We start from the raw sequence: 21,486 nt of genomic DNA, 5'->3' as shown, positions 1-21,486 counted from the left end.
GGGGGACTTCAATATGCAGGTGGATTGGGCAAATAACGTAGCCAGTGGATCCAAAGAAAAGGAATTCATGGAATGCTTACAAGATGGCTTTTTGGAACAGCTTGTCATGGAGCCCACAAGGGAGCAGGCTATTCTGGACCTAGTGCTATGTAATGAACCAGACTTTATAAAAGATCTTAAAGTAAGGGAACACTTAGGAAGCAGCGATCATAATATGGTTGAGTTCAGTCTGCAGTTTGAAAGAGAGAAGGCAAAATCGGATGTAATGGTGTTACAGTTAAATAAAGGTAATTACGAGGGCATGAGAGAGGAACTGGTGAAAATCGACTGGAAGCAGACCCTAGTGGGGAAGACAGCAGAGCAAAAATGGCAGGAGTTTGTATGCATAATTGAGGACACTGTACAGAGGTTCATCCCCAAGAAAAGAAAGATTATGCGGGGAGGGATTAGACAGCCATGGCTGACAAAGGAGGTCAGGAAATGTATCAAAGAAAAAGAGAGATCCTATGAAGTGGCCAAATGCACTGGGAAATCAGAAGATTGGGAAGGCTACAAAAACAAACAGGTTAACAAAGAGACAAATAAGGAAGGAGAGGATCAAATATGAAGGCAGGCTAGCCAGTAATATAAGAAATGATAGTAAAAGTTTCTTTCAATACATAAGAAACAAACGACAGGCCAAAGTAGACATTGGGCCAATTCAAACTGATTCCGGAAGGCTAGTGATGGGAGACGAGGAAATGGCTGGAGAACTTAATAAGTACTTTGCGTCTGTCTTCACAGTGGAAGACATGAGTAATATCCCAAAAATTATAGAGGGTCAGGGGGCTGAGTTGATTATGGTTGCCATTACAAAAGAGATGGTGCTAAAAAAGCTAAAAGGTCTTAAAATTGACAAATCTCCTGGCCCCGATGGGCTACACCCTAGAGTTCTGAGAGAGGTGGCTGAAGAAATAGCGGAAGCGTTGGTTGAGATCTTTCAAAAATCACTGGAGTCAGGGAAAGTCCCGGACGATTGGAAGATCGCTGTTGTAACCCTCTTGTTCAAGAAAGGATCAAGACAAAAGATGGAAAATTATAGGCCAATTAGCCTAACCTCGGTTGTTGGTAAAATTCTAGAATCGATCGTTAAGGATCAGATTTCTAAATTCTTGGAAGAGCAGGGTCGGATTAGAACAAGTCAACATGGATTTAGTAAGGGGAGGTCGTGCCTGACGAACCTGTTAGAATTCTTTGAGGAGGTGACAAGTAGGTTAGACCAGGGAAACCCAGTGGATGTGGTCTATCTGGATTTCCAAAAGGCCTTTGATAAGGTGCCACACAGGAGGCTGCTGAGTAAGGTGAGGGCCCATGGTGTTCGAGGTGAGCTACTGGCATGGGTTGAGGATTGGCTGTCTGACAGAAGGCAGAGAGTTGGGATAAAAGGTTCTTTTTCGGAATGGCAGCCGGTGACCAGCGGTGTTCCACAGGGTTCAGTGTTGGGGCCGCAGCTGTTCACCATATATATTAATGATCTGGATGAAGGGACTGGGGGCATTCTAGCGAAGTTTGCCGATGATACAAAGTTAGGTGGCCAGGCAGGTAGTGCTGAGGAAGTGGGGAGGCTGCAGAAGGATCTAGACAGTTTGGGAGAGTGGTGCAGGAAACGGCTGATGCAATTCAACGTGAGAAAATGTGAGGTCTTGCACTTTGGAAAAAAGAATCCAAGCATAGACTACTTTCTAAACGGTGAGAAAATTCATAATGCCAAAGTACAAAGGGATCTGGGAGTGCTAGTCGAGGATTCCCTAAAGGTAAACATGTAGGTTGAATCTGTGATTAAGAAAGCGAATGCAATGTTGTCATTTATCTCAAGAGGGTTGGAATATAAAAGCAGCGATGTGCTATTGAGCCTTTATAAGGCTCTGGTTAGGCCCCATTTGGAGTACTGTGTCCAGTTTTGGGCCCCACATCTCAGGAAGGACATACTGGCACTGGAGCGTGTCCAGCGGAGATTTACACGGATGATCCCTGGAATGGCGGGTCTAACATATGATGAACGGCTGAGGATCCTGGGATTGTATTCATTGGAGTTTAGAAGGTTAAGGGGAGATCTAATAGAAACTTACAAGATAATACATGGCTTAGAAAGGGTGGACGCAAAGAAACTGTTTCCGTTAGGCGAGGAGACGAGGACCCGTGGGCACAGCCTTAGAATTAGAGGGGGTAAATTCAGAACAGAAATGCGGAGACATTTCTTCAGCCAGAGAGTGGTGGGCCTGTGGAATTCATTGCCGCGGAGTGCAGTGGAGGCCGGGACGCTAAATGGCTCCACTTTATATGCTTTTTCCTTCAATTTGATACTCTCCCTTATTTCCTTAGATATTCACGGTCGATTTTCCCTCTTTCTACCGTCCTTCCTTTTTGTTGGTATAAACCTTTGCTGAGCACTGTGAAAAATCGCTTGGAAGGTTCTCCACTGTTCCTCAAATGTTTCACCATAAAGTCTCATCCCATTGTAATCTCCTTTGTTTGAACACAAAACACTAGTGTTTGATTTTACCTTCTCACCCTCCATCTGTATTTTAAATTCCACCATATTGTGATCGCTCCTTCCGAGAGGATCCCTAACTCTGAGATCATGAATCAATCCTGTCTCATTACACAGGACCAGATCGAGAACCGCTTGTTCCCTTGTAGGTTCCATTACATACTATTCTAGGAAACTATCGTGGATACATTCTATAAACTCCTCCTCAAGGCTGCCTTGACTGACCTGGTTAAACCAATCAACATGTACATTAAAATCCCCCATGATAACTGCTGTACCATTTCTACATGCATCAGTTATTTCTTTGTTTATTGCCTGCCCCACCATAATGTTACTATTTGGTGGCCTATAGACTACTCCTATCAGTGACTTTTTCGCCTTACTATTCCTGATTTCCACCCAAATGGATTCAACCTTATCCTCCATAGCACCGATGTCATCCCTTACTATTGCCCAGATGTCATCCTTAAATAACAGAGCTACACCACCTCTCTTACCATCCACCCTGTCCTTCCGAATAGTTTGATACCCGCCGATATTTAACTCCCAGTCTTGACCATCCTTTAACGATGTTTCAGTAATGGCCACTAAATCATAGTCATTCACGATGATTTGCCCCATCAACTCATTTACCTTATTCCAAATACTACAAGCATTCAGGTCAAGTACATTTATGTTGGCTTTTATACCTCTGTTTTGAATCTTAACACCTCGATCAGTAACCTCTCCTGAGTTATATTTCCTCTTAACCTTTCTCCTAATTTTCTTTGTCGTTGAACCCATATCTTCATGTAACAACCTGCCGCGCCGCTTACCATTTATGTTTCTATTTCCCGTTTTATTCCTTTTAGTATTACTGGGCCTATTCACTGAGCTCCCCTCAGTCACTGTACCTTGTACTGTCGCCCTTTTTGACTTTTGACTATGTCTTCTCTGCCTTACACTTTCCCCCTCACTGCCTTTTGTTTCTGTCCCTGTTTTACTACCCTCCTATTTCCTCCATCGGTTCCCATCCCCCTGCCACATTAGTTTAAACCCTCCCCAACAACTCTAGCAACCCCCCCCCCCCCCTTCAGGACATCGGTTCCAGTCCTGCCCCGGTGCAGACCGTCCGGTTTGTACTGGTCCCACCTCCTCCATAACCGGTTCCAATGCCCCAGGCATTTGAATCCTTCCCTCTTGCACCATCTCTCGAGCCACGCATTCATCCTATCTATCCTGACATTCTTACTCTGACGCGCTCGTGGCACTGGTAGCAATCCTGAGATTACTACCTTTGAGGTCCTACTTTTTAGTTTAACTCCTAACTCCCTGAATTCAGCTTGTAGGACCTCGTCCCGTTTTTTACCTATATCGTTGGTGCCTACGTGCACCACGACAGCTGGCTGTTCACCCCCCACCCCCCCAGGAATGTCCTGCAGCCACTCGGAGACATCCTTCACCCTTGCACCAGGGAGGCAACAAACCATCCTGGAGTCTCGATTGCGTCCACAGAACCGCCTGTCTATTCCCCTTACGATCGAGTCCCCTATCACTATAGCCCTGCCATTCGTCTTCCTGCCCAGCTGCGCAGCAGAGCCAGCTACAATGCCATGAACCTGGCTGCTGCTGCCTTCCCCTGGTGAGCCATCTCCCTCAACAGTATCCAAAGCGGTATATCTGTTTTGCAGGGAGAGGACCGCAGGGGACACCTGCACTGCCTTCCTACTGTTGCTCTGTCCTTTGGTCACCCATTTTCTATCTCCCTCAGTAATTTTCACCTGCGGTGTGACCAACTCGCTGAATGTGCTATCCACGACGACCTCAGCATCGCGAATGCTCCAAAGTGAGCTCCAGAGCCGTCAAGCCGTCTAACAGGAGCTGCAACTGGACACACTTCTTGCACGTGAAGGAGCCAGGGACAGTGGACGTGTCCCTGAGCTCCCACATCGCACACGAGGAGCATGACACAGGTCTGGGATCTTCTGCCGTGTCTTAAACCTTAGGTTAACTTATTCAACTACAATTCCAAAAAACGAAAGGAAAAATAAATAAATAAATTAGACAGTGAAAAGAAAAACTTCTTACCAGTCACTTACCAGAGATAAAAAGCACGTCCTCCACACCCAGCTTTGAATTCCCACCTAGCTTCAAATTCCCAAACTCACCCTTAGCTGTGTCTCACTCTGGCTGTGTCTTCTCTGGCTCACTGGGAGAACAAGTTGCTCTTTTAAATTGGCCTGAGTTGACTCTCCCCTACCTGCTTTTAAATCAAAGTAGATCAAGGTGACTGACACTTAACTGCCAACCAGTTATGAAAGTGGGTGGGGCAGCCCTTGTTAACCTTCACTGCACAATTTTAGATTAATTTAAACTCCTGAAATTTAAAAAGGATCAATCTTACCGATTTTAATTTAATTCAATTCCCACCTGCCTTCAAATTCCCAAACTCGTCTTTGCTGTGTCTCACTCTGGCTGTATCTTCTCTGGCTCACTGGGAGAACTCACTGGGAGTGAGTTACAAGTTGCCCTTTTAAATTGGCCTGAGTTGACTCCCTCCCTACCTCCCCAGCTTCTCCCACCGCTCCCCCCACCACAAACAGATTCCTACTTATGTGTTAAAATAATATTGCCAATTGTACAGAGTTGCTGTTTTTGAGCTAGTGCATAATACTCTGCCAGTTATTTAATTTAATTTATTTTTTTCGTTTGTTTGTGTGCGCTCTTCTATATATATTTTATTCTGTGTACATAACGGTAAATATACTCTGTTCAAAATCCCAATAAAAAACACTTATAAAAAAAACATGTATTCCTATCTCATCAAGTGTCGTCCATTTCTTTCTCACATCTAACCTCACCTATCCTGCAACCCTTCAGTAATAGCATCGAAGACCCGCTGGTAGCTGTAATAACTGAGTCATGAGCCAATAACCTGAGAACGTACATGCACTTTGTGACACTTGATTTTCGGCAAACAACTTGCACCAGTAACTGAGCCTACCATTGTTTTCAAGAAAGTACCCTGGACCCTTGCAGTTCTCATTGGACCCACCAACATAGAACAGTACAGCACAGAACAGCCCCTTCGGCCCTCGATGTTGTGCCGAGCAATGATCACCCTACTCAAACCCACGTATCCACCCTATACCCGTAACCCAACAACCCCCCCTTAACCCTTCCGGAGCCATGAGGTCATGTTGCAGTTGTACAAAACTCTAGTACGGCCGCATTTGGAGTATTGCGTACAGTTCTGGTCGCCTCATTATAGGAAGGACGTGGAAGCTTTGGAACGGGTGCAGAGGAGATTTACCAGGATGTTGCCTGGTATGGAGGGAAAATCTTATGAGGAAAGGCTGATGGACTTGAGGTTGTTTTCGTTAGAGAGAAGAAGGTTAAGAGGTGACTCAATAGAGGCATACAAAATGATCAGAGGGTTAGATAGGGTGGACAGCGAGAGCCTTCTCCCGCGGATGGAGGTGGCTAGCACGAGGGGACATAGCCTTAAATTGAGGGGTAATAGATATAGGACAGAGGTCAGAGGTGGGTTTTTTACGCAAAGAGTGGTGAGGCCGTGGAATGCCCTACCTGCGACAGTAGTGAACACGCCAACATTGAGGGCATTTAAAAATTTATTGGATAAGCATATGGATGATAAGGGCATAGTGTAGGTTAGGTGGCCTTTAGATTTTTTCCATGTCGGTGCAACATTGAGGGCCGAAGGGCCTGTACTGCGCTGTATCGTTCTATGTTCTATGTTCTAACCTTACTTTTTAGGACACTACGGGCAATTTAGCGTGGCCAATCCACCTAACCTGCACATCTTTGGACTGTGGGAGGAAACCGGAGCACCCGGAGGAAACCCACGCACACACGGGGAGGACGTGCAGACTCCGCACAGACAGTGACCCAGCCGGGAATTGAACCTGGGACCCTGGAGCTGTGAAGCATTTATGCTAACCACCATGCCACTGTGCTGCCCCGGTACATTGTCATTGTGGATAATGCTGCAGCTCTTAGATCACATCATCAGCTTTACTGTGGGCACACTATGAAAGACCCTGCTAAATAATCACACACGTGTCTTGATACACAATTACTAACAGTGAGAGAAGTGGACTGTATTTGGGAGACACTTACTTTGAACTGCTTGCCACAAGTGGAGCAGAGGAAATCTTTGCGGTCAGAGTGTCTCAGCATGTGTAGTCGGAGCTTGTCTGGTCGGCAGAAGGCCTTGTCGCATTCTGTACATTGATAAATCTTCTCAGAATGGAAGCTGCGAATATGCTTCTTTATCTGTTCATTAAAAGATTTCAAAATTATATCAAAAATGAACTGCATTGTTATGGAGAGCAAGATGCTAAAGTAACAAGATCACGGCTATTCACCAACACAGATTCACGGCTATTCACCCACACTCACCTGCCTGTACGCACTCCCCCCCCCCCAATCCCTACTCCTGCCTGCCCTACACCCTTACACACCCCTCTCCCTGTCTGCACACTCCCTCCCACCCTGCCCCCTGCCTGCCTGCACCCACTCCCCCTGCCTGCCTGCACCCACTCCCTCCCCCTGCCTGCCTGCACCCACTCCCTCCCACCCTTCCCCCTGCCTGCCTGTACACACTCCCTCCCACCCCTCCCCCTGCCTGCCTGCACCCGCTCCCTCCCCGCCTGCCTGCACCCACTCCCTCCCACCCTTCCCCCTGCCTGCCTGCACCCACTCCCTCCCCCTGCCTGCCTGTACACACTCCCTCCCACCCTTCCCCCTGCCTGCCTGCACCCACTCCCTCCCACACCACCCCCGCCTGCCTGCACACACTCCCTCCCACCCTTCCCCCTGCCTGCCTGTACACATTCCCTCCCACACTTCCCCTGCCTGCCTGCACACACTCCCTCCCACCCTTCCCCCTGCCTGCCTGCACCCACTCCCTCCCACCCCTCCCCCTGCCTGCCTGTAAACACTCCCTCCCACCCTTCCCCGTGCCTGCCTGCACCACTCCCTCCCACCCCTCCCCCTGCCTGCCTGCACCCACTCCCTCCAACCCCGCCCCCTGCCTGCCTGCACCCACTGCCTCCCACCCCTCCCCCTGCCTGCCTGCACCCACTCCCTCCCACCCCTCTCCGCCTGCTTGCACCCACTGCCTCCCCCTGCCTGCCTGTACACACTCCCTCCCACCCCTCCCCCTGCCTGCCAGTACACACTCCCTCCCACCCCTCCCCCTGCCTGCACCCACTCCCTTCCGCAAACCTCCCCCGCCTGCCTGCACCCACTCCCTCCCACCCCTCCCCCGCCTGCCTGCACCCACTCCCTCCCACCCCTCCCCCGGCTGCCTGCACCACTCCCTCCCACCCCTCCCACTGCCTGCCTGTACACACTCCCTCCCACCCTCCCCCTGCCTGCCTGTACACACTCCCTCCCACCCTTCCCCCTGCCTGCCTGCACACACTCCCTCCCACCCCTCCCCCTGCCTGCACACTCCCTCCCACTGCCTGCCTGCACCACTCCCTCCCACCCGTCCCCCTGCCTGCACCACTCCCTCCCACCCCTCCCCCTGCCTGCCTGCACCCACTCCCTCCCACCCCTCCCCCTGCCTGCCTGCACCCACTCCCTCCCACCCCTCCCCCGCCTGCCTGCACCACTCCATTCCACACCCCTCCCGCTGCCTGCCTGCACCACTCCATTCCACACCCCTCCCCCTGCCTGCCTGTACACACTCCCTCCCACTGCCTGCCTGCACCACTCCCTCCCACCCCTCCCACTGCCTGCCTGTACACACTCCCTCCCACCCCTCCCCCGCCTGCCTGCACCACTCCCTCCCACAGCCTGCCTGTACACACTCCCTCCCACCCGTCCCCCTGCCTGCACCACTCCCTCCCACCCCTCCCCCTGCCTGCCTGCACCCACTCCCTCCCACCCCTCCCCTGCCTGCCTGCACCCACTCCCTCCCACCCCTCCCTCTGCCTGCACCCACTCCCTCCCACCCCTCCCCCGCCTGCCTGCACCACTCCATTCCACACCCCTCCCCCTGCCTGCCTGCACCACTCCATTCCACACCCCTCCCCCTGCCTGCCTGTACACACTCCCTCCCACTGCCTGCCTGCACCACTCCCTCCCACCCTTTCCCCTGCCTGCCTGCACCACTCCCTCCCACCCCTCCCCCTGCCTGCCTGCACCCACTCCCTCCCACCCCTTCCCCTGCCTGCCTGCACCACTCCCTCCCACCCCTCCCCCTGCCTGCCTGCACCCACTCCCGCCCACCCCTCCCCCGCCTGCACCACTCCCTCCCACAGCCTGCCTGTACACACTCCCTCCCATCCCTCCCACCCATCCCCTGCCTGCCTGCACACTCCCTCCCACCCCTCCCCCTGCCTGCCCCACTCCCTCCCACCCCTCCCCCTGCCTGCCTGCACCCACTCCCTCCTACCCCTCCCCGCCTGCCTGCACCACTCCATTCCACACCCCTCCCCCTGCCTGCCTGCACCACTCCATTCCACACCCCTCCCCCTGCCTGCATGTACACGCTCCCTCCCACTGCCTGCCTGCACCACTCCCTCCCACTGCCTGCCTGTACACACTCCCTCCCACCCTTTCCCCTGCCTGCCTGCACCACTCCCTCCCACCCCTCCCCCTGCCTGCCTGCACCCACTCCCTCCCACCCCTCCCCGCCTGCCTGCACCACTCCCTCCCACCCCTCCCACTGCCTGCCTGTACACTCCCTCCCACCCCTCCCCCTGCCTGCCTGTACACACTCCGTCCCACCCTTCCCCCTGCCTGCCTGCACACACTCCCTCCCACCCCTCCCTCTGCCTGCCTGCGCACACTCCCTCCCACTGCCTGCCTGCACCACTCCCTCCCACTGCCTGCCTGTACACACTCCCTCCCACCCGTCCCCCTGCCTGCACCACTCCCTCCCACCCCTCCCCTGCCTGCCTGCACCCACTCCCTCCCACCCCTCCCCCTGCCTGCACCCACTCCCTCCCACCCCTCCCTCTGCCTGCACCCACTCCCTCCCACCCCTCCCCCGCCTGCCTGCACCACTCCATTCCACCCCTCCCCCTGCCTGCCTGCACCCACTCCCTCCCACCCCTCCCCCTGCCTGCCTGCACCCACTCCCTCCCACCCTCCCTCTGCCTGCACTCACTCCCTCCCACCCCTCCCCCGCCTGCCTGCACCACTCCCTCCCACCCTTTCCCCTGCCTGCCTGCACCACTCCCTCCCACCCCTCCCCCTGCCTGCCTGCACCCACTCCCTCCCACCCCTCCCCCTGCCTGCCTGCACCCACTCTCTCCCACCCCTCTGCCTGCACCCACTCCCTCCCACCCCTCTGCCTGCACCCACTCCCTCCCACCCCTCCCCCTGCCTGCCTGCACCACTCCATTCCACACCCCTCCCCTGCCTGTGTGCACCCACTCCCTCCCACCCTTCCCCGTCTGCCTGTACCCACTCCCTCCCACCTGCTTGTACACACTCCCTCCCACTGCCTGCCTCCACCCCAGACCTCTTCCACCCCCCCCCCCCCAACTACACCCACTCCCTCCCACACCTCTCCCCTCCCCCAACTGCACCCACTCCCTCCCACACCTCCCCCCCCCCCCCAACTGCACCCACCCCCTCCCACACCTCCCTGCACCCATTCCCTGCCACACCCAAATGATACACCCACTCTTTACATGCTACCATGTACTTTCTTATCACTCTTCTTTTGGCTCTAGTTTAATCAACAATATTCATCACTTCTGAAATGGCCAACGGTCTTCAGTGACACCTGAGGCTCTTCCTCAATTCCAGATCTTCCTGCCGATAGCATTGAAATCACAATAGTTTTCACTCAAAATTATCTTTTAAGGGATCTCCAAATTGTGGAACTCTGGCCACGTCTACCTTTCTCTTCCCCCGCTATCTATTCACCTTTAAACCCAACTTTTGCATCGATACAAGCTCAATTATAATTTGTGAGTTACTCTCGCTTTCTCCTTCTGGTTTAACTTTTATCACCTACTAGCTTTTTGGGTTGAAATAAAATACTTCAGTTTCATTATTTAAGGGCCCTCGAACAGATGTTCTATCTTATTTCCACCAATGTAAATAGATTTAGCTGATAAACCTATTAGGAAGCTGATATCGAGATTAATGAGATCATTAAAAACCCTCTCTATTACCCTTAAATTACAGAATGGCCAACGGCTGCTCAGTAATAACTTTGAATGCAACACTCAGAATGCATCCTGGTACTCAACAGCATAGAACATTGAACAGTACAGCACTGAACAGGCCCTTCAGCCCACGATGATGTGCTGACCACTTATCTCCATCATCAGCTTCACAGCGACTTTGTAAAAAGCTAGTAAATACATCCAAATCATTTTCCATCTTTACAAATGGGCACACTAACCAAATATACATTTAAAGCTGTAATTTCCATTCTCTTCCACAGGAGCAAAAGAAAACTTGCATTTATATAATCAGCCAGGTTCTCAGCAGTCCCAAATATTTGCAATGTAGTTCCTGTTATGTGAAGAAAAAACACTATCCCATTGTTTCACAGCAAGAGCCCAATAAATACCCAATCCAATGAATGGCCAATTCATTTGTTTTGCAGATTGGGAGAACTTCCTGCTCTTCTGCAAACAGGAAGAAACCAGACAGATTTGCATTTTCTAGCACTTTTCACAACCACCAGATGTCTCAAAGAGGTTCACAGCCAATGAGGTACACTGGAAGTGTGGTCACTGCTGTAATGTAGTAAACCCCTCAGCCAATGAGGACACCGCAAACTCCCAAAAACAACAATACGATAATAGCCGGATCATCTGTTTTTGACCAAGGGGTAAATATTGGCCAGGACAGCAGGGAGAACTCCCCGCTCTTCGAAATAGTGACTCTGGGATCTTTTACATCTATCCGGGCTGGCAAACGGAACTCAGCACTACAGTGAAATAGTGACTCTGGGATCTTTTACATCCATCCGAGCTGGCAAATGGAACCATGGTTTAACGTTATATCTGAAAGACAGCACCACCAACAATGCAGCGCACTCTCAGTACTAAGGTGGAATGTCGGCTTTGATTTTTGTACTTCAATCACTGGGACTCGAACCCAGAACCTTTTGACTCCGAGGCAAGCCCCAGCTGACATTCTGATGCCAGCGGTGAAATGGGATCTTTAAATTCCAGTTAAACAGGCAGATAGGGCCTGGTTTTAATAGGTCAACTGAAAAAATAGCATCCTATAGGAATGCAGCAGTCCCTCAGTGCTGCCCTAAAGTGCCAGCTGTAATCCTGCGATGAGTTCTTACTGTGGAGCTTGAGTTCACAATCGTCTGGCTCAAAGGCGAATAATTGAACTGAAGTACACAGATTTAGTGTTTGCTAATTGGTACCATTCCAAATTTTTAATCCTCCACTTGCAGCATGGAATTGAAGCTTGGTGTTTAACATGGGCCAGCACTGTGGCACAGTGGTTAGCACTGTTGCTTCAGGTCAGGAACCCGGGTTCAATTCCGGCCTTGGGTGACTGCGTGGAGTTTTCATGTTCTCCCCGTGTCTGAGTGGGTTTCCACCGGAAGCTCCGGTTTCCTCCCACAGTCCAAAGCAGTGCAGGTTCGGTAATCAGCTCAGGAATCCTTCCATCACGTACCTGACTATTCCCCAAAGGGAAATGCAGTGTTGTTAAATTATACGCTTAAAGAACAACGGGCTCTCAAGGGCAATAATGGATGCTGTATGTGTCAGCTACGCCACAACCCAAAAGCCCTGCTTCAACTAGATGCTAATACTGACCACTCGTATCTATGTTTGAAAATCAGGTTCTTCATGTGACCCTGGGCTCGATCTGTTGCTTCACCAATTTGACCAGAGGACAAAAAAAGTAATTGATGAAATTGATACTGCACAAGTAGACCACAAGTCGACAATTGTTGATCAATATCTATTCAGGGACAAGCGAGCTACTGCACAAGCAGACTTTCAATAGTTATCATAGAATTCATAGAATTTGCAGTGCAGAAGGAGGCCATTCGCCTTTTCAAATTGACAGGCAGTAACTAGTGGGGTGCCACAGGGATAGGTGCTGGGACCCCAGCTATTCACAATATACATATTAATGATTTGAATGAGGGAACAAAATATGACATCACAAAACTTGCAGATGATACCAAGTTGGATGGGAGAGTAAGCTAGAGAGGATGCAGAGATCTTACAGCATGATCTGGACAGGTTGGGTGAGTGGGCAAATTAATGGCAGATGCAGTAAAATTTGGATAAGTGTGAAGTTATTCACTTTGGAAGCAAAAACAGGAAGGCAGATTACCACCTGAATTGTAAATTGGGAGAGGGGAGTGTGCAGCGGGACCTGGGTGTCCTTGTGCACCAGTCTCTGAAGGTAAGCATGCAGGAGCAGCAGGCGGTAAAGAAGGCTAATGGTGTATTGGCCTTCATTGCAAGAGGTTTCAAGTACAGGAGCAGAAATGTGTTGTTGCAATTATACAGGGTCTTGGTGAGGCCACACCACGAATCTGGTGTGCAGTTTTGGTCCGTATCAGAGGAAGGATGTTCTTGCTCCCGAGGGAGTGCAGCGAAGGTTTACCAGATTGATTCCAGGGATGGCGGGACTGTCATATGAGGAGAGATTGACTAGGTTGGGATTGTTCTCGCTGGTGTTCAGAAGAATGAGGGGGGGATCTCATAGAGACTTATAAAATTCTAACAGGACTAGACAGGGTAGATGGAGGGAAGATGTTACCAATGATGGGTGTGTCCAGAACCAGGAGTCACAGTCTGAGGATTCAGGGTAAACCATTTTGGACAGAGATGAGGAGACATTTCTTCACACAAAGAGTGGTGAGCCTGTGGAATTCATTACCACAGGAAGTAGTTGATGCTAAAACATTGAATATATTCAAGAGGCAGCTAGACATAGCACTTGGGGCGAATAGGATCAACGGTTATGGGGAGAAAGCAGGATTATGCTATTGAGTTGGATGATCAGCCATGATTGTGATGAATGGCGGAGCAGGCTCGAAAGGTCTAAAGGCCTCCTCCTGCTCCTATTCTATGTATCTATATCATTGCAATCCAAAAATGTGCATTTCACGTTTGCCATTTTGAAGGAAGTAGGTGTTTAACAGAGTGAAAGGATGTTAATTCAGTAAACACATTACATTTGAGTATAAAAACTGGCAAGTCATGCTACAGTTGATTAGAACCTTGGTAAGGCCGCACTTGGAATATTGTGCACAATTCTGGATGCCACACTGCCGTAAGGATGTAGAGGCTTTGGAGAGGGTGCAGAGGAGGTTGACCAGGATGTTGCCTGGTCTGGAGGGTGTGAGCTATGTGGAGAGGCTGAATAGACTCGGTCTGTTTTCATTAGAATGATGGAGGTTGAGGGGTGACCTGATAGAGGTCTGCAAGATTATGAGGGGCGTGGATAGAGTGGATGGACAGGCACTCTTTCCCAGGGTGGAGAGGTCAGTCACCAGGGGGCAAGGCAGATTTTGTTTTACACAAGAGGGTGGTGACTGCCTGGGACGCGTTGCCAGGGCAGGTTGTGGAAGTAAATACATTAAAGACATTCAAAAGGCATCTTGACAAACACATGGATAGGATGGGTATAGAAGGACACGGCACTAGGAAGTGTTGAGGGTTTTGACCAAGGGTAGTATCATGACCGGCACAGGCTTGGAGGGCAGAAGGGCATGTTCCTGTGTTGTATTGTTCTTTGTTCTTTAGTACAGTAATCATCTCCCTTGTGTAGTTGAGATTTACAGCAGCTGGAATCTGTACCGAGTCCCAGTAACAGTGACACATTTTGCACAGACAAAAACAACTGCAAAGAAGCTAGAACTGAGGATGCTGGGAAAACTCAGCAGGACTGCCTCCATGGGGAGAAAAATAGAGTCAATGTTTCGAGTCCATAGTCTCTTCGTCAGAACCGAAGGGAGGGGAAATGGGTTAGAGCTGTAGAAACTGCAACAAATAATAGCCACTTTAAGAATAAAAGACAGATGGCCTGGTGTGAGAGGGGGTGTTTTGCAATATATGTATGGAATATTGAAGAAAAGAAAGAGGAGAGAAGTCAAAGTCTAAAGTTGTTGAAGTTAAAATAGTGACCCGAAGGCTGCGACGTGCCCAACTGGAGGATGAGGTGCTACTCCTCCAGCTTGTGCCTGGCATCACTGGAGAATTGACAGCAGACCAAGGACGGACATTGGTGTGCATGAGAGCCAGATGCTGAGTTAAAATGGTTTAAATTCATTCAAATTCAGGCTGCTAACCAATTCAAGACCAATTCTGGTCACAGTCGGAAACTTCTCCTTACGCCGAGTTCTAGCCTTCAATGATATCCCTGTATGCTCTTCAATTGCCATTTACATGGCTTGTGCCTGATTGTCTGGAGCTTCTGCTTACATCTCATCATACACTGTTACATCTGAACTGTCACTTCACCTGATTACTCCGGGTTACAGTCTTACACCTTGGTCCTTGTAGTCACCATTGAAAAGAGTGGAAGCTGAGAGTCAGAAACTCAGTGTCATGTTGAAGGAAAGCAGTTCAGTGATTGGTTATGAATATTTCTCGTGCTCACTTTCTAATCTAAGGTCATCCAAACTAGAACGCAGGAAATTAAAAATGTCAATTGGATAGGTATAATAAGAGGTTAATTAATAATGAGTATTAGCATACCCATTAGCAAGTCACGGTACAAATTAAAATTAATAATTGAAACAAGGTACTAACTAGATTCTAATAGAAGATAGATTTCTAAATGATACATCGGTAGCTGGAACCTATTGCTTGCATTTCCTGCACGATGTTGGAACTTCAGAATACTTCACTTGTCTTCGGGGACCCGTGTGTCAGTGTCTCCAACTACTTGAGCTCAAGTTCACAACTGCCAAGCGTGATGGGCAGTTGGAGATACTGTGGAGCATCAGTGAGCATGAGAATTTGCTGGATGACACGTTCCACAATATGGTCAGTTCACAGGCAGTAAGAGTTCAGGATAGTAGATGGGTAGCTGTCTGAAAGAATTGGACGAGGCAGGAAGTACAAGAGCCTTCAGGAAAGTGCCATTATCAAACAGGTATACAGCATGGCTACTATTGGACATTACAACACATTGAAAGTGCCCAGTCCAGATCCAGATGCAAGGGATTGCCCAGGAGGGAAGAGCAAGAAGTAGAAATGCAGTGGTTAAAGGAGGTTCCAGAGTGAGGGGACAGGTATTTCTGTGACCGTCATCCTGAATCCCACATGGTGTATTTGCCTCCCTGATGCCAGGATGAAGGGTTATCAGAGAGAGAGAGTGCACAATCCTCTCCATGGGAGTGAGCCAGAAATTGAGATACAGACTGATGCCATGGCATGGAGAGGGCAGGCATTGAGATCCTGCAGTCAGGCTTTCAGTGGCTAAGAAAGAAGTTTAAAAAGTAGAATCTTGTGTCATTTTGAGTACAGAGAGTTCTTTTAAGTGTTTCTCCCATGTAAATGTTAATCTGGCACCTGTTTACGGTTCAGAGCACAGGCAGACTTTTCAATCTGCACGAGGGTGACCTGTTTTACTAGAGCTCCTATTTTCATAGTAATTACCGTTACTGCTGTTCTGCTGAGTTACTGTAATTGTCTCCAATATTTATTGATAAAAAGAAGTTCCTTGTTTTAACCAACGTATTCGATGACCATTTTGTGGTCTCAAGTTACCACAAAACCCAAGGGGTGTAATCTCAGGATCACTTTCAGTTCTCTGTCAGCAAAAGTAGAAATTGGATGATGGGGTGGATGAATGAGTGGTTTGAGGAATGCAGCAGGATGTAGGAGAGCTTCAGATCCTTGGGGCATTGAGACTACATCTGGGGGAGGAAGCACATATTAAAAAAAGGACGGGTTGCATAATGGGATTTCTGAGTGTGGCTGGGACGCTTTAAACTAAATTGGCAGGAAAAAGTAGCAGAAGACAAGAATAAGATAGGAAGACAGTGAGAGTGTTGGATAATATTCAAGGAAGTTGTGACATCCGGTGGCGGTCATGAGCTGAGCGGTCACACAAAAGGTGGCTCTAGAAACCTTGGTTAAGGCTCTTTAACACCAACAAAGAGCACCAAAAGAACAGAAAATCCACCAAAATCAACCCCCCCATCGACCGCAATGCCGCTCAAAGCGGCGAGGAAACAGCGATCCAGCAAAAACTTCCAGAGAGGAGAGGGAAACGTCAACTTCGGAGCAGGGGATCTCGCGTGATGGCAAGGAACTAACGACGGACGATCCCATAGATTTTCCAGATTTTTGGTGGGCCTCGATCCCCGGCCAGGCCCCCCCCCGGGGTCAAACCCCCGCCCTCCCCAAAGGCCGCCACCTGACCCTCACACACCGAGATCCCGCCGGCCCAGAGCAGGTTAGAACGGCGCCGGCGGGACTCGGCTCTTTTCTTATGGCCGCTCGGCCCATTCGGGCCGAAGAATCGGCAGGCCGGCCGCATAGAGCAGAGAATCGCGTGCCGGCATCGGGGCGGCGTGGCCCATTCGCGGGGATTCTCCGGCCCGGCCCAGGGCTGGGAGACTCCCACCCGCAGAGTCCTTACCCATCTCAAAAGCTTGAGCGTGGACATAGGCTTCCTACAAGAGACAAACCTAAGAGAGAGGCAAACGCTTCGCACATGTTTCGACACCAGGGCAAGGTGGGTGCCACATTAGTTAGCAGGGCAGTAGCATTCATGGCAACGAACACAGTAACTGATCCAGATGGTCGATGCGTTACAATCAGCGGGATCCTAGAAGGGGCCCCAGTGATTCTCAATTGTGATCAAATAGAAGACAATAAACTATTCTTATTTGCACCCGAGAAGTGTTAACTCAAATTTCTATTGAGTTTTAGTGTTCGCAAGTGCCACTAGATCCGTATGGTCTTCTGATTTCTTCCTGGCTGGCTCCTCCTCTTTTTGGCGAACTACGCTATGAACAAAATGTTAAACGGCTGTACTGCAGTTCAAAGACGTTCTATCTTTGAACATTCAAAAATCTAATGAACCCCACTCTTGATGATTCGTTCCATATTTCTCTACATGCACTTTTGGTACAGAAAAATGATGGACCATATATTTCACTAAGAGTGGGAGGTATTCATATCGATTTCTTATTTGACACTGGAGCTGAACTTACCTGTGTTACTGAACAGAATGCTGCTTTCAAAGAATTTACAGTGCAGAAAGAGGCCATTCGGCTCATCGAGTCTGCACCGGCTCTTTGAAAGAGCACCCTACCCAAGCCCACACCTCCACCCTATCCCCATAACCCAGTAACCCCACCCAACACTAAGGGCAATTTTGAACATGAAGGGCAATTTATCATGGCCAATCCACCTAACCTGCACATCTTTGGAATGTGGGAGGAAACCGGAGCACCCGAGGAAACCCACGCACACACGGGGAGAACTTGCAGACCATGCAGACAGTGATCCAGCAGGGAATCAAACCTGGGACCCTGGAGCTGTAAAGCAACTGTGCTAACCACCATGCTACCGTGCTGCTTTCTTTCCCCTAATTGCAGGAAAAATTAATGCTTTTGCTGCAGGAGGAGATTGTATTACTCTTCGACAAACTAAGCCACTGCTTTTAGAATTTGGACCACATCAACTGATGGTATCTACATGGGTAGGTCCGGTAACACAAGCACTTCTAGGTTTAACCAGTGACAAAATGGGTTTTTGATAGATCTTTTTGATAGTGACGTTTAAGGGGCATCTTGACAAATACATGAATAGGATGGGAATAGAGGGATACGGACCCTGGAAGTGTAGAAGATTTTAGTTCAGACGGGCAGCATGGTCGGCACAGGCTTGGAGGGGTGAAGGGCCTGTTCCTCTGCTGTACTTATCTTTGTTCTTTAAAATGGTTTAAAACCCAGGCTGTTGTCTTTATCACTTCAACTCCAAGCTGTTTGTTGCTAAATGGGTCAAGTTGTATTACACTTTGTTTGCCATGAGGCTCATTGCTTAACCCAACAGTTTTAGATAGACGATCTGGATCAGCGCAGGCTTGTAGGGCTAAGGGCCTGTTCCTGTGCTGTAATTTATCTTTGTTCTTCGATCAAGCTTTTCTTGTTTAAAAATCTCACAGTCTATTAAAGCTGCCATGAGGGCTTTTGGATCGGGACCAGCAGCATCTTGTGGTCGATCTCGGAGTAAGATGGGAAAAACTGTATCAGAACAATCTTTAAGGAAGGAGACACTTTGGATACAAGGTAGGTACATTCTAATAAGAGGGAAAGGTAGAAGAACCAAAGCCAGGGCTCCTTGGATTAAGAGGGAAATGGAGAACATGATAAAACAGAAAAAGGTGTTTTTTATGTGAGGGGAATTCTTCAAGTCAGAACCAGGAAAAGTACAATAGCATGAGGGGAAGTGCGGAAGAAAAAATGCTAGCAAAGAGAGAAATTAAAATAAAATGGCAGATAATATAGAAAGGAACTCAAAAGTCTGCTTTTAGCTGTCAATAGTAAGCAGGTAACAAGAGATATGGTGGGCCCTAATAGTTGGTATGTTATTCTCTAAGTCTGAATGAAGACTGTAGACTTACAGTTAACACAAACTCTTTATTCAAAGGGTTCGTTCTGCTTCCAGAACTCAACTAGATGTAAAACAGTCAAGAGGTATGACCAGTGAAACTGAGGTAAACTGCCTATGCTGAGCTGTCTGTGTGCTGCTGCTCCCTAAGCTCTGTGCTTCTCAAAGAGGTGGATCCTACCTTGGGCTGGACCCTTTATACCCGTCTCTGATGCTGCCCTCTAGTGGTGCTGTGACTGTTACATCTGTCTGTAGTCCCTGGTGTTTGTACAGATGTACACATCACTACATTCCCCCCCCTCTTTTGAGTTGATATGTTTCCTAAACTGACCGCAAGAAAACTGTACAGAACAAGGGGCTGGATTCTCCGACCCCCCCGGCGGGTCGGAGAATCGCCGGGGGGTGGCGTGAATCCCGCCCCCGCAGTCTCCCGCTGCTGTCATGCCGGTCCTGCCGGCGGGAATCAAAACACCTCCCTTACCGGCGGGACTGGAGGCGCGGGCGGGCTCCGGGGTCCTGGTTGGAGGGGGGGGGCGATCTGGCCCCGGAAGGTGCCCCCACGGTGGCCTGGCCCGCGATCGGGGCCCACCGATCGGCAGGCGGGCCTGTGCCGTGGGGGCACTCTTTTCCTTCCGCGTTGGCCGTAGCCTTCATGATGGCGGACGCGAAAGTGACCCCCTCCCCTGCGCATGCGCGGGGATGACGTCAGCAGCTGCTGGCGTGGCGCCAAAGACCTTTCCCGCCGGCCGGCGGGGCGCCAACCACTCGGGTGCGGGCCTAGCCCCTCAGGGTTAGGGCTTGGCCCCTAAAGGTGCGGTGAAATTTGCACCTTTGGGGCGGCCCGACGCCGGAGTGGCTCCCGCCACTCCATCCCGCCAGGATCCCCAGCCCCGCCGGGTAGGGGATAATCCCGGCCAAGTGGTGAGAATAAGCAAATCTGCATACTGCGAAAATGATAAAGTAATACAGAAACAATTAACAGTGTTATGAGTCCATTGTTAGAAGTGTTCATATTCGTCTTGTGGGTGCCCTACGGCTTCTGCTGGAGCGTCGTAACAGTGGAGGTGGGGATGACAATTTGATGTCATCAAGAGTACTGCCTGGCATTGTCTGGCTAGGAATGTCCTGTGGACTAATGGACTTGGTCAAGTCCAATGTGGGAAACACCGGCTTTGTAGGCCGAAGCATTAACAGATCCCGGCGGTTGCGGCGAAAGAGTACTCCTACCGACGACTTGACAATGTAGGACCGCGGTGCCTCCTGCCTGATCACCGTGGCTGGCTCAGACCATTCGCCTTCTGGGTCCCTGATCCTGACGATGTCGCCCATGTTCAGTGGCTTGAGTGGGATCACATGTTGTTTGTAGTATTGTTTTTGTTTGGACCGTAGTACCCGCATTTGGTCGAGTACCAGAGCATTATCGGGGTCTCGGAATTGAATCGCCGATAGAGTTGTCCAGATGTTCCTGCCAAAGAGCATCTGCACTGGCGGCAGTCCTGAGCTCAATGGGGTTGTTCGGTAGGATAACAGCGCTAGGTTGATGTCCGAGCGTGAATCTGTTGCCTTGCTAATAAGCCGTTTAACGATGTGGACACCCTTTTCCACTTTCCCATTTGACTGTGGGTAGCGCGGACTGGACGTTACATGCCGAAAGCTGTAGCGGTCTGAGAACTCTTTCCATTCGCAGCTCGCGAAGCAGGGACCATTGTCTGACATCACCACACGTGGGATTCCATGTCACGCGAATGTCTCCTGCTGGCACGCCTTGATGACAGATGACGACGTGAGATCATGGAGTTTCATTACCTCGGATAGTTTGATAGATCAAAACGTAATCACATCTTGTGGCATGAAATAGGTCAATGCTCACTTTTGTCCACGGCGCCATTGTGAGTGTGTGTTGCTGCAGTGGTTCTTTACACTGTGCGGGTTGATGTCTTTGACAGGTGTCACATATCATGACCATGTCCGTTATGTCTTGATTCATGCCGGACCAGTACACAGCCTGTCGTGCTCGCCTTTTGCATCTCTCAATGCCTAGGTGGCCTTCATGAATCTTACGTAGCATCTCGGCGCGGAATGTGGCCAGAATCACAATCTGCGCATTGCGGAGCAGCAGGCCGTCAACTTCAATCAGTTCTGACTTGACATTCTGAAATTGTGGACATTGTCCCCTCGTCCAACCGTGCTGGAGTATGTGCAGCACCCTCCGTAAGGTTGCATCTTTCTATGTCTCCTGTCGGATTAGGCAAAGCTTCTCATCCGAAGTAGGCAAATTCTCCATGCATAACTGTGTTTGGGCCTCGATCTCTCTGATAGGGATTGATGGTGCAGTGTCAGTGCCAATGGATCGGCACAGTGCGTCGGCAATGGCAAGGTCTCGTCCCGGGGTGTATATTAGGGCGAAATCATACCTTC

The 21,486-nt window shown here is 50.0% G+C and overlaps 1 protein-coding gene across 6 annotated transcripts in view; it reads right to left on the bottom strand.

Annotated features, from left to right (window-relative positions):
- The window catches only part of prdm10 (PR domain containing 10), a 317,111-nt gene that overhangs the window by 57,530 nt on the left and 238,095 nt on the right, over window positions 1-21,486 (bottom strand). For all 6 annotated transcript variants that reach the window (XM_038778556.1, XM_038778562.1, XM_038778560.1 and 3 more), the window contains one exon: window positions 6,650-6,805. In XM_038778556.1, the coding sequence (XP_038634484.1) occupies window positions 6,650-6,805 (156 nt within the window). The remainder of the gene's footprint in view (window positions 1-6,649; window positions 6,806-21,486) is intronic.

This window comes from Scyliorhinus canicula, chromosome 19 (genome assembly GCF_902713615.1).
Source record: "Scyliorhinus canicula chromosome 19, sScyCan1.1, whole genome shotgun sequence".
Taxonomy (NCBI): Eukaryota; Metazoa; Chordata; class Chondrichthyes; order Carcharhiniformes; family Scyliorhinidae; genus Scyliorhinus; species Scyliorhinus canicula.
The sequence above is the reverse complement of the archived record's forward strand: the minus strand, read 5'-3'. Positions and strand labels throughout refer to the sequence as shown.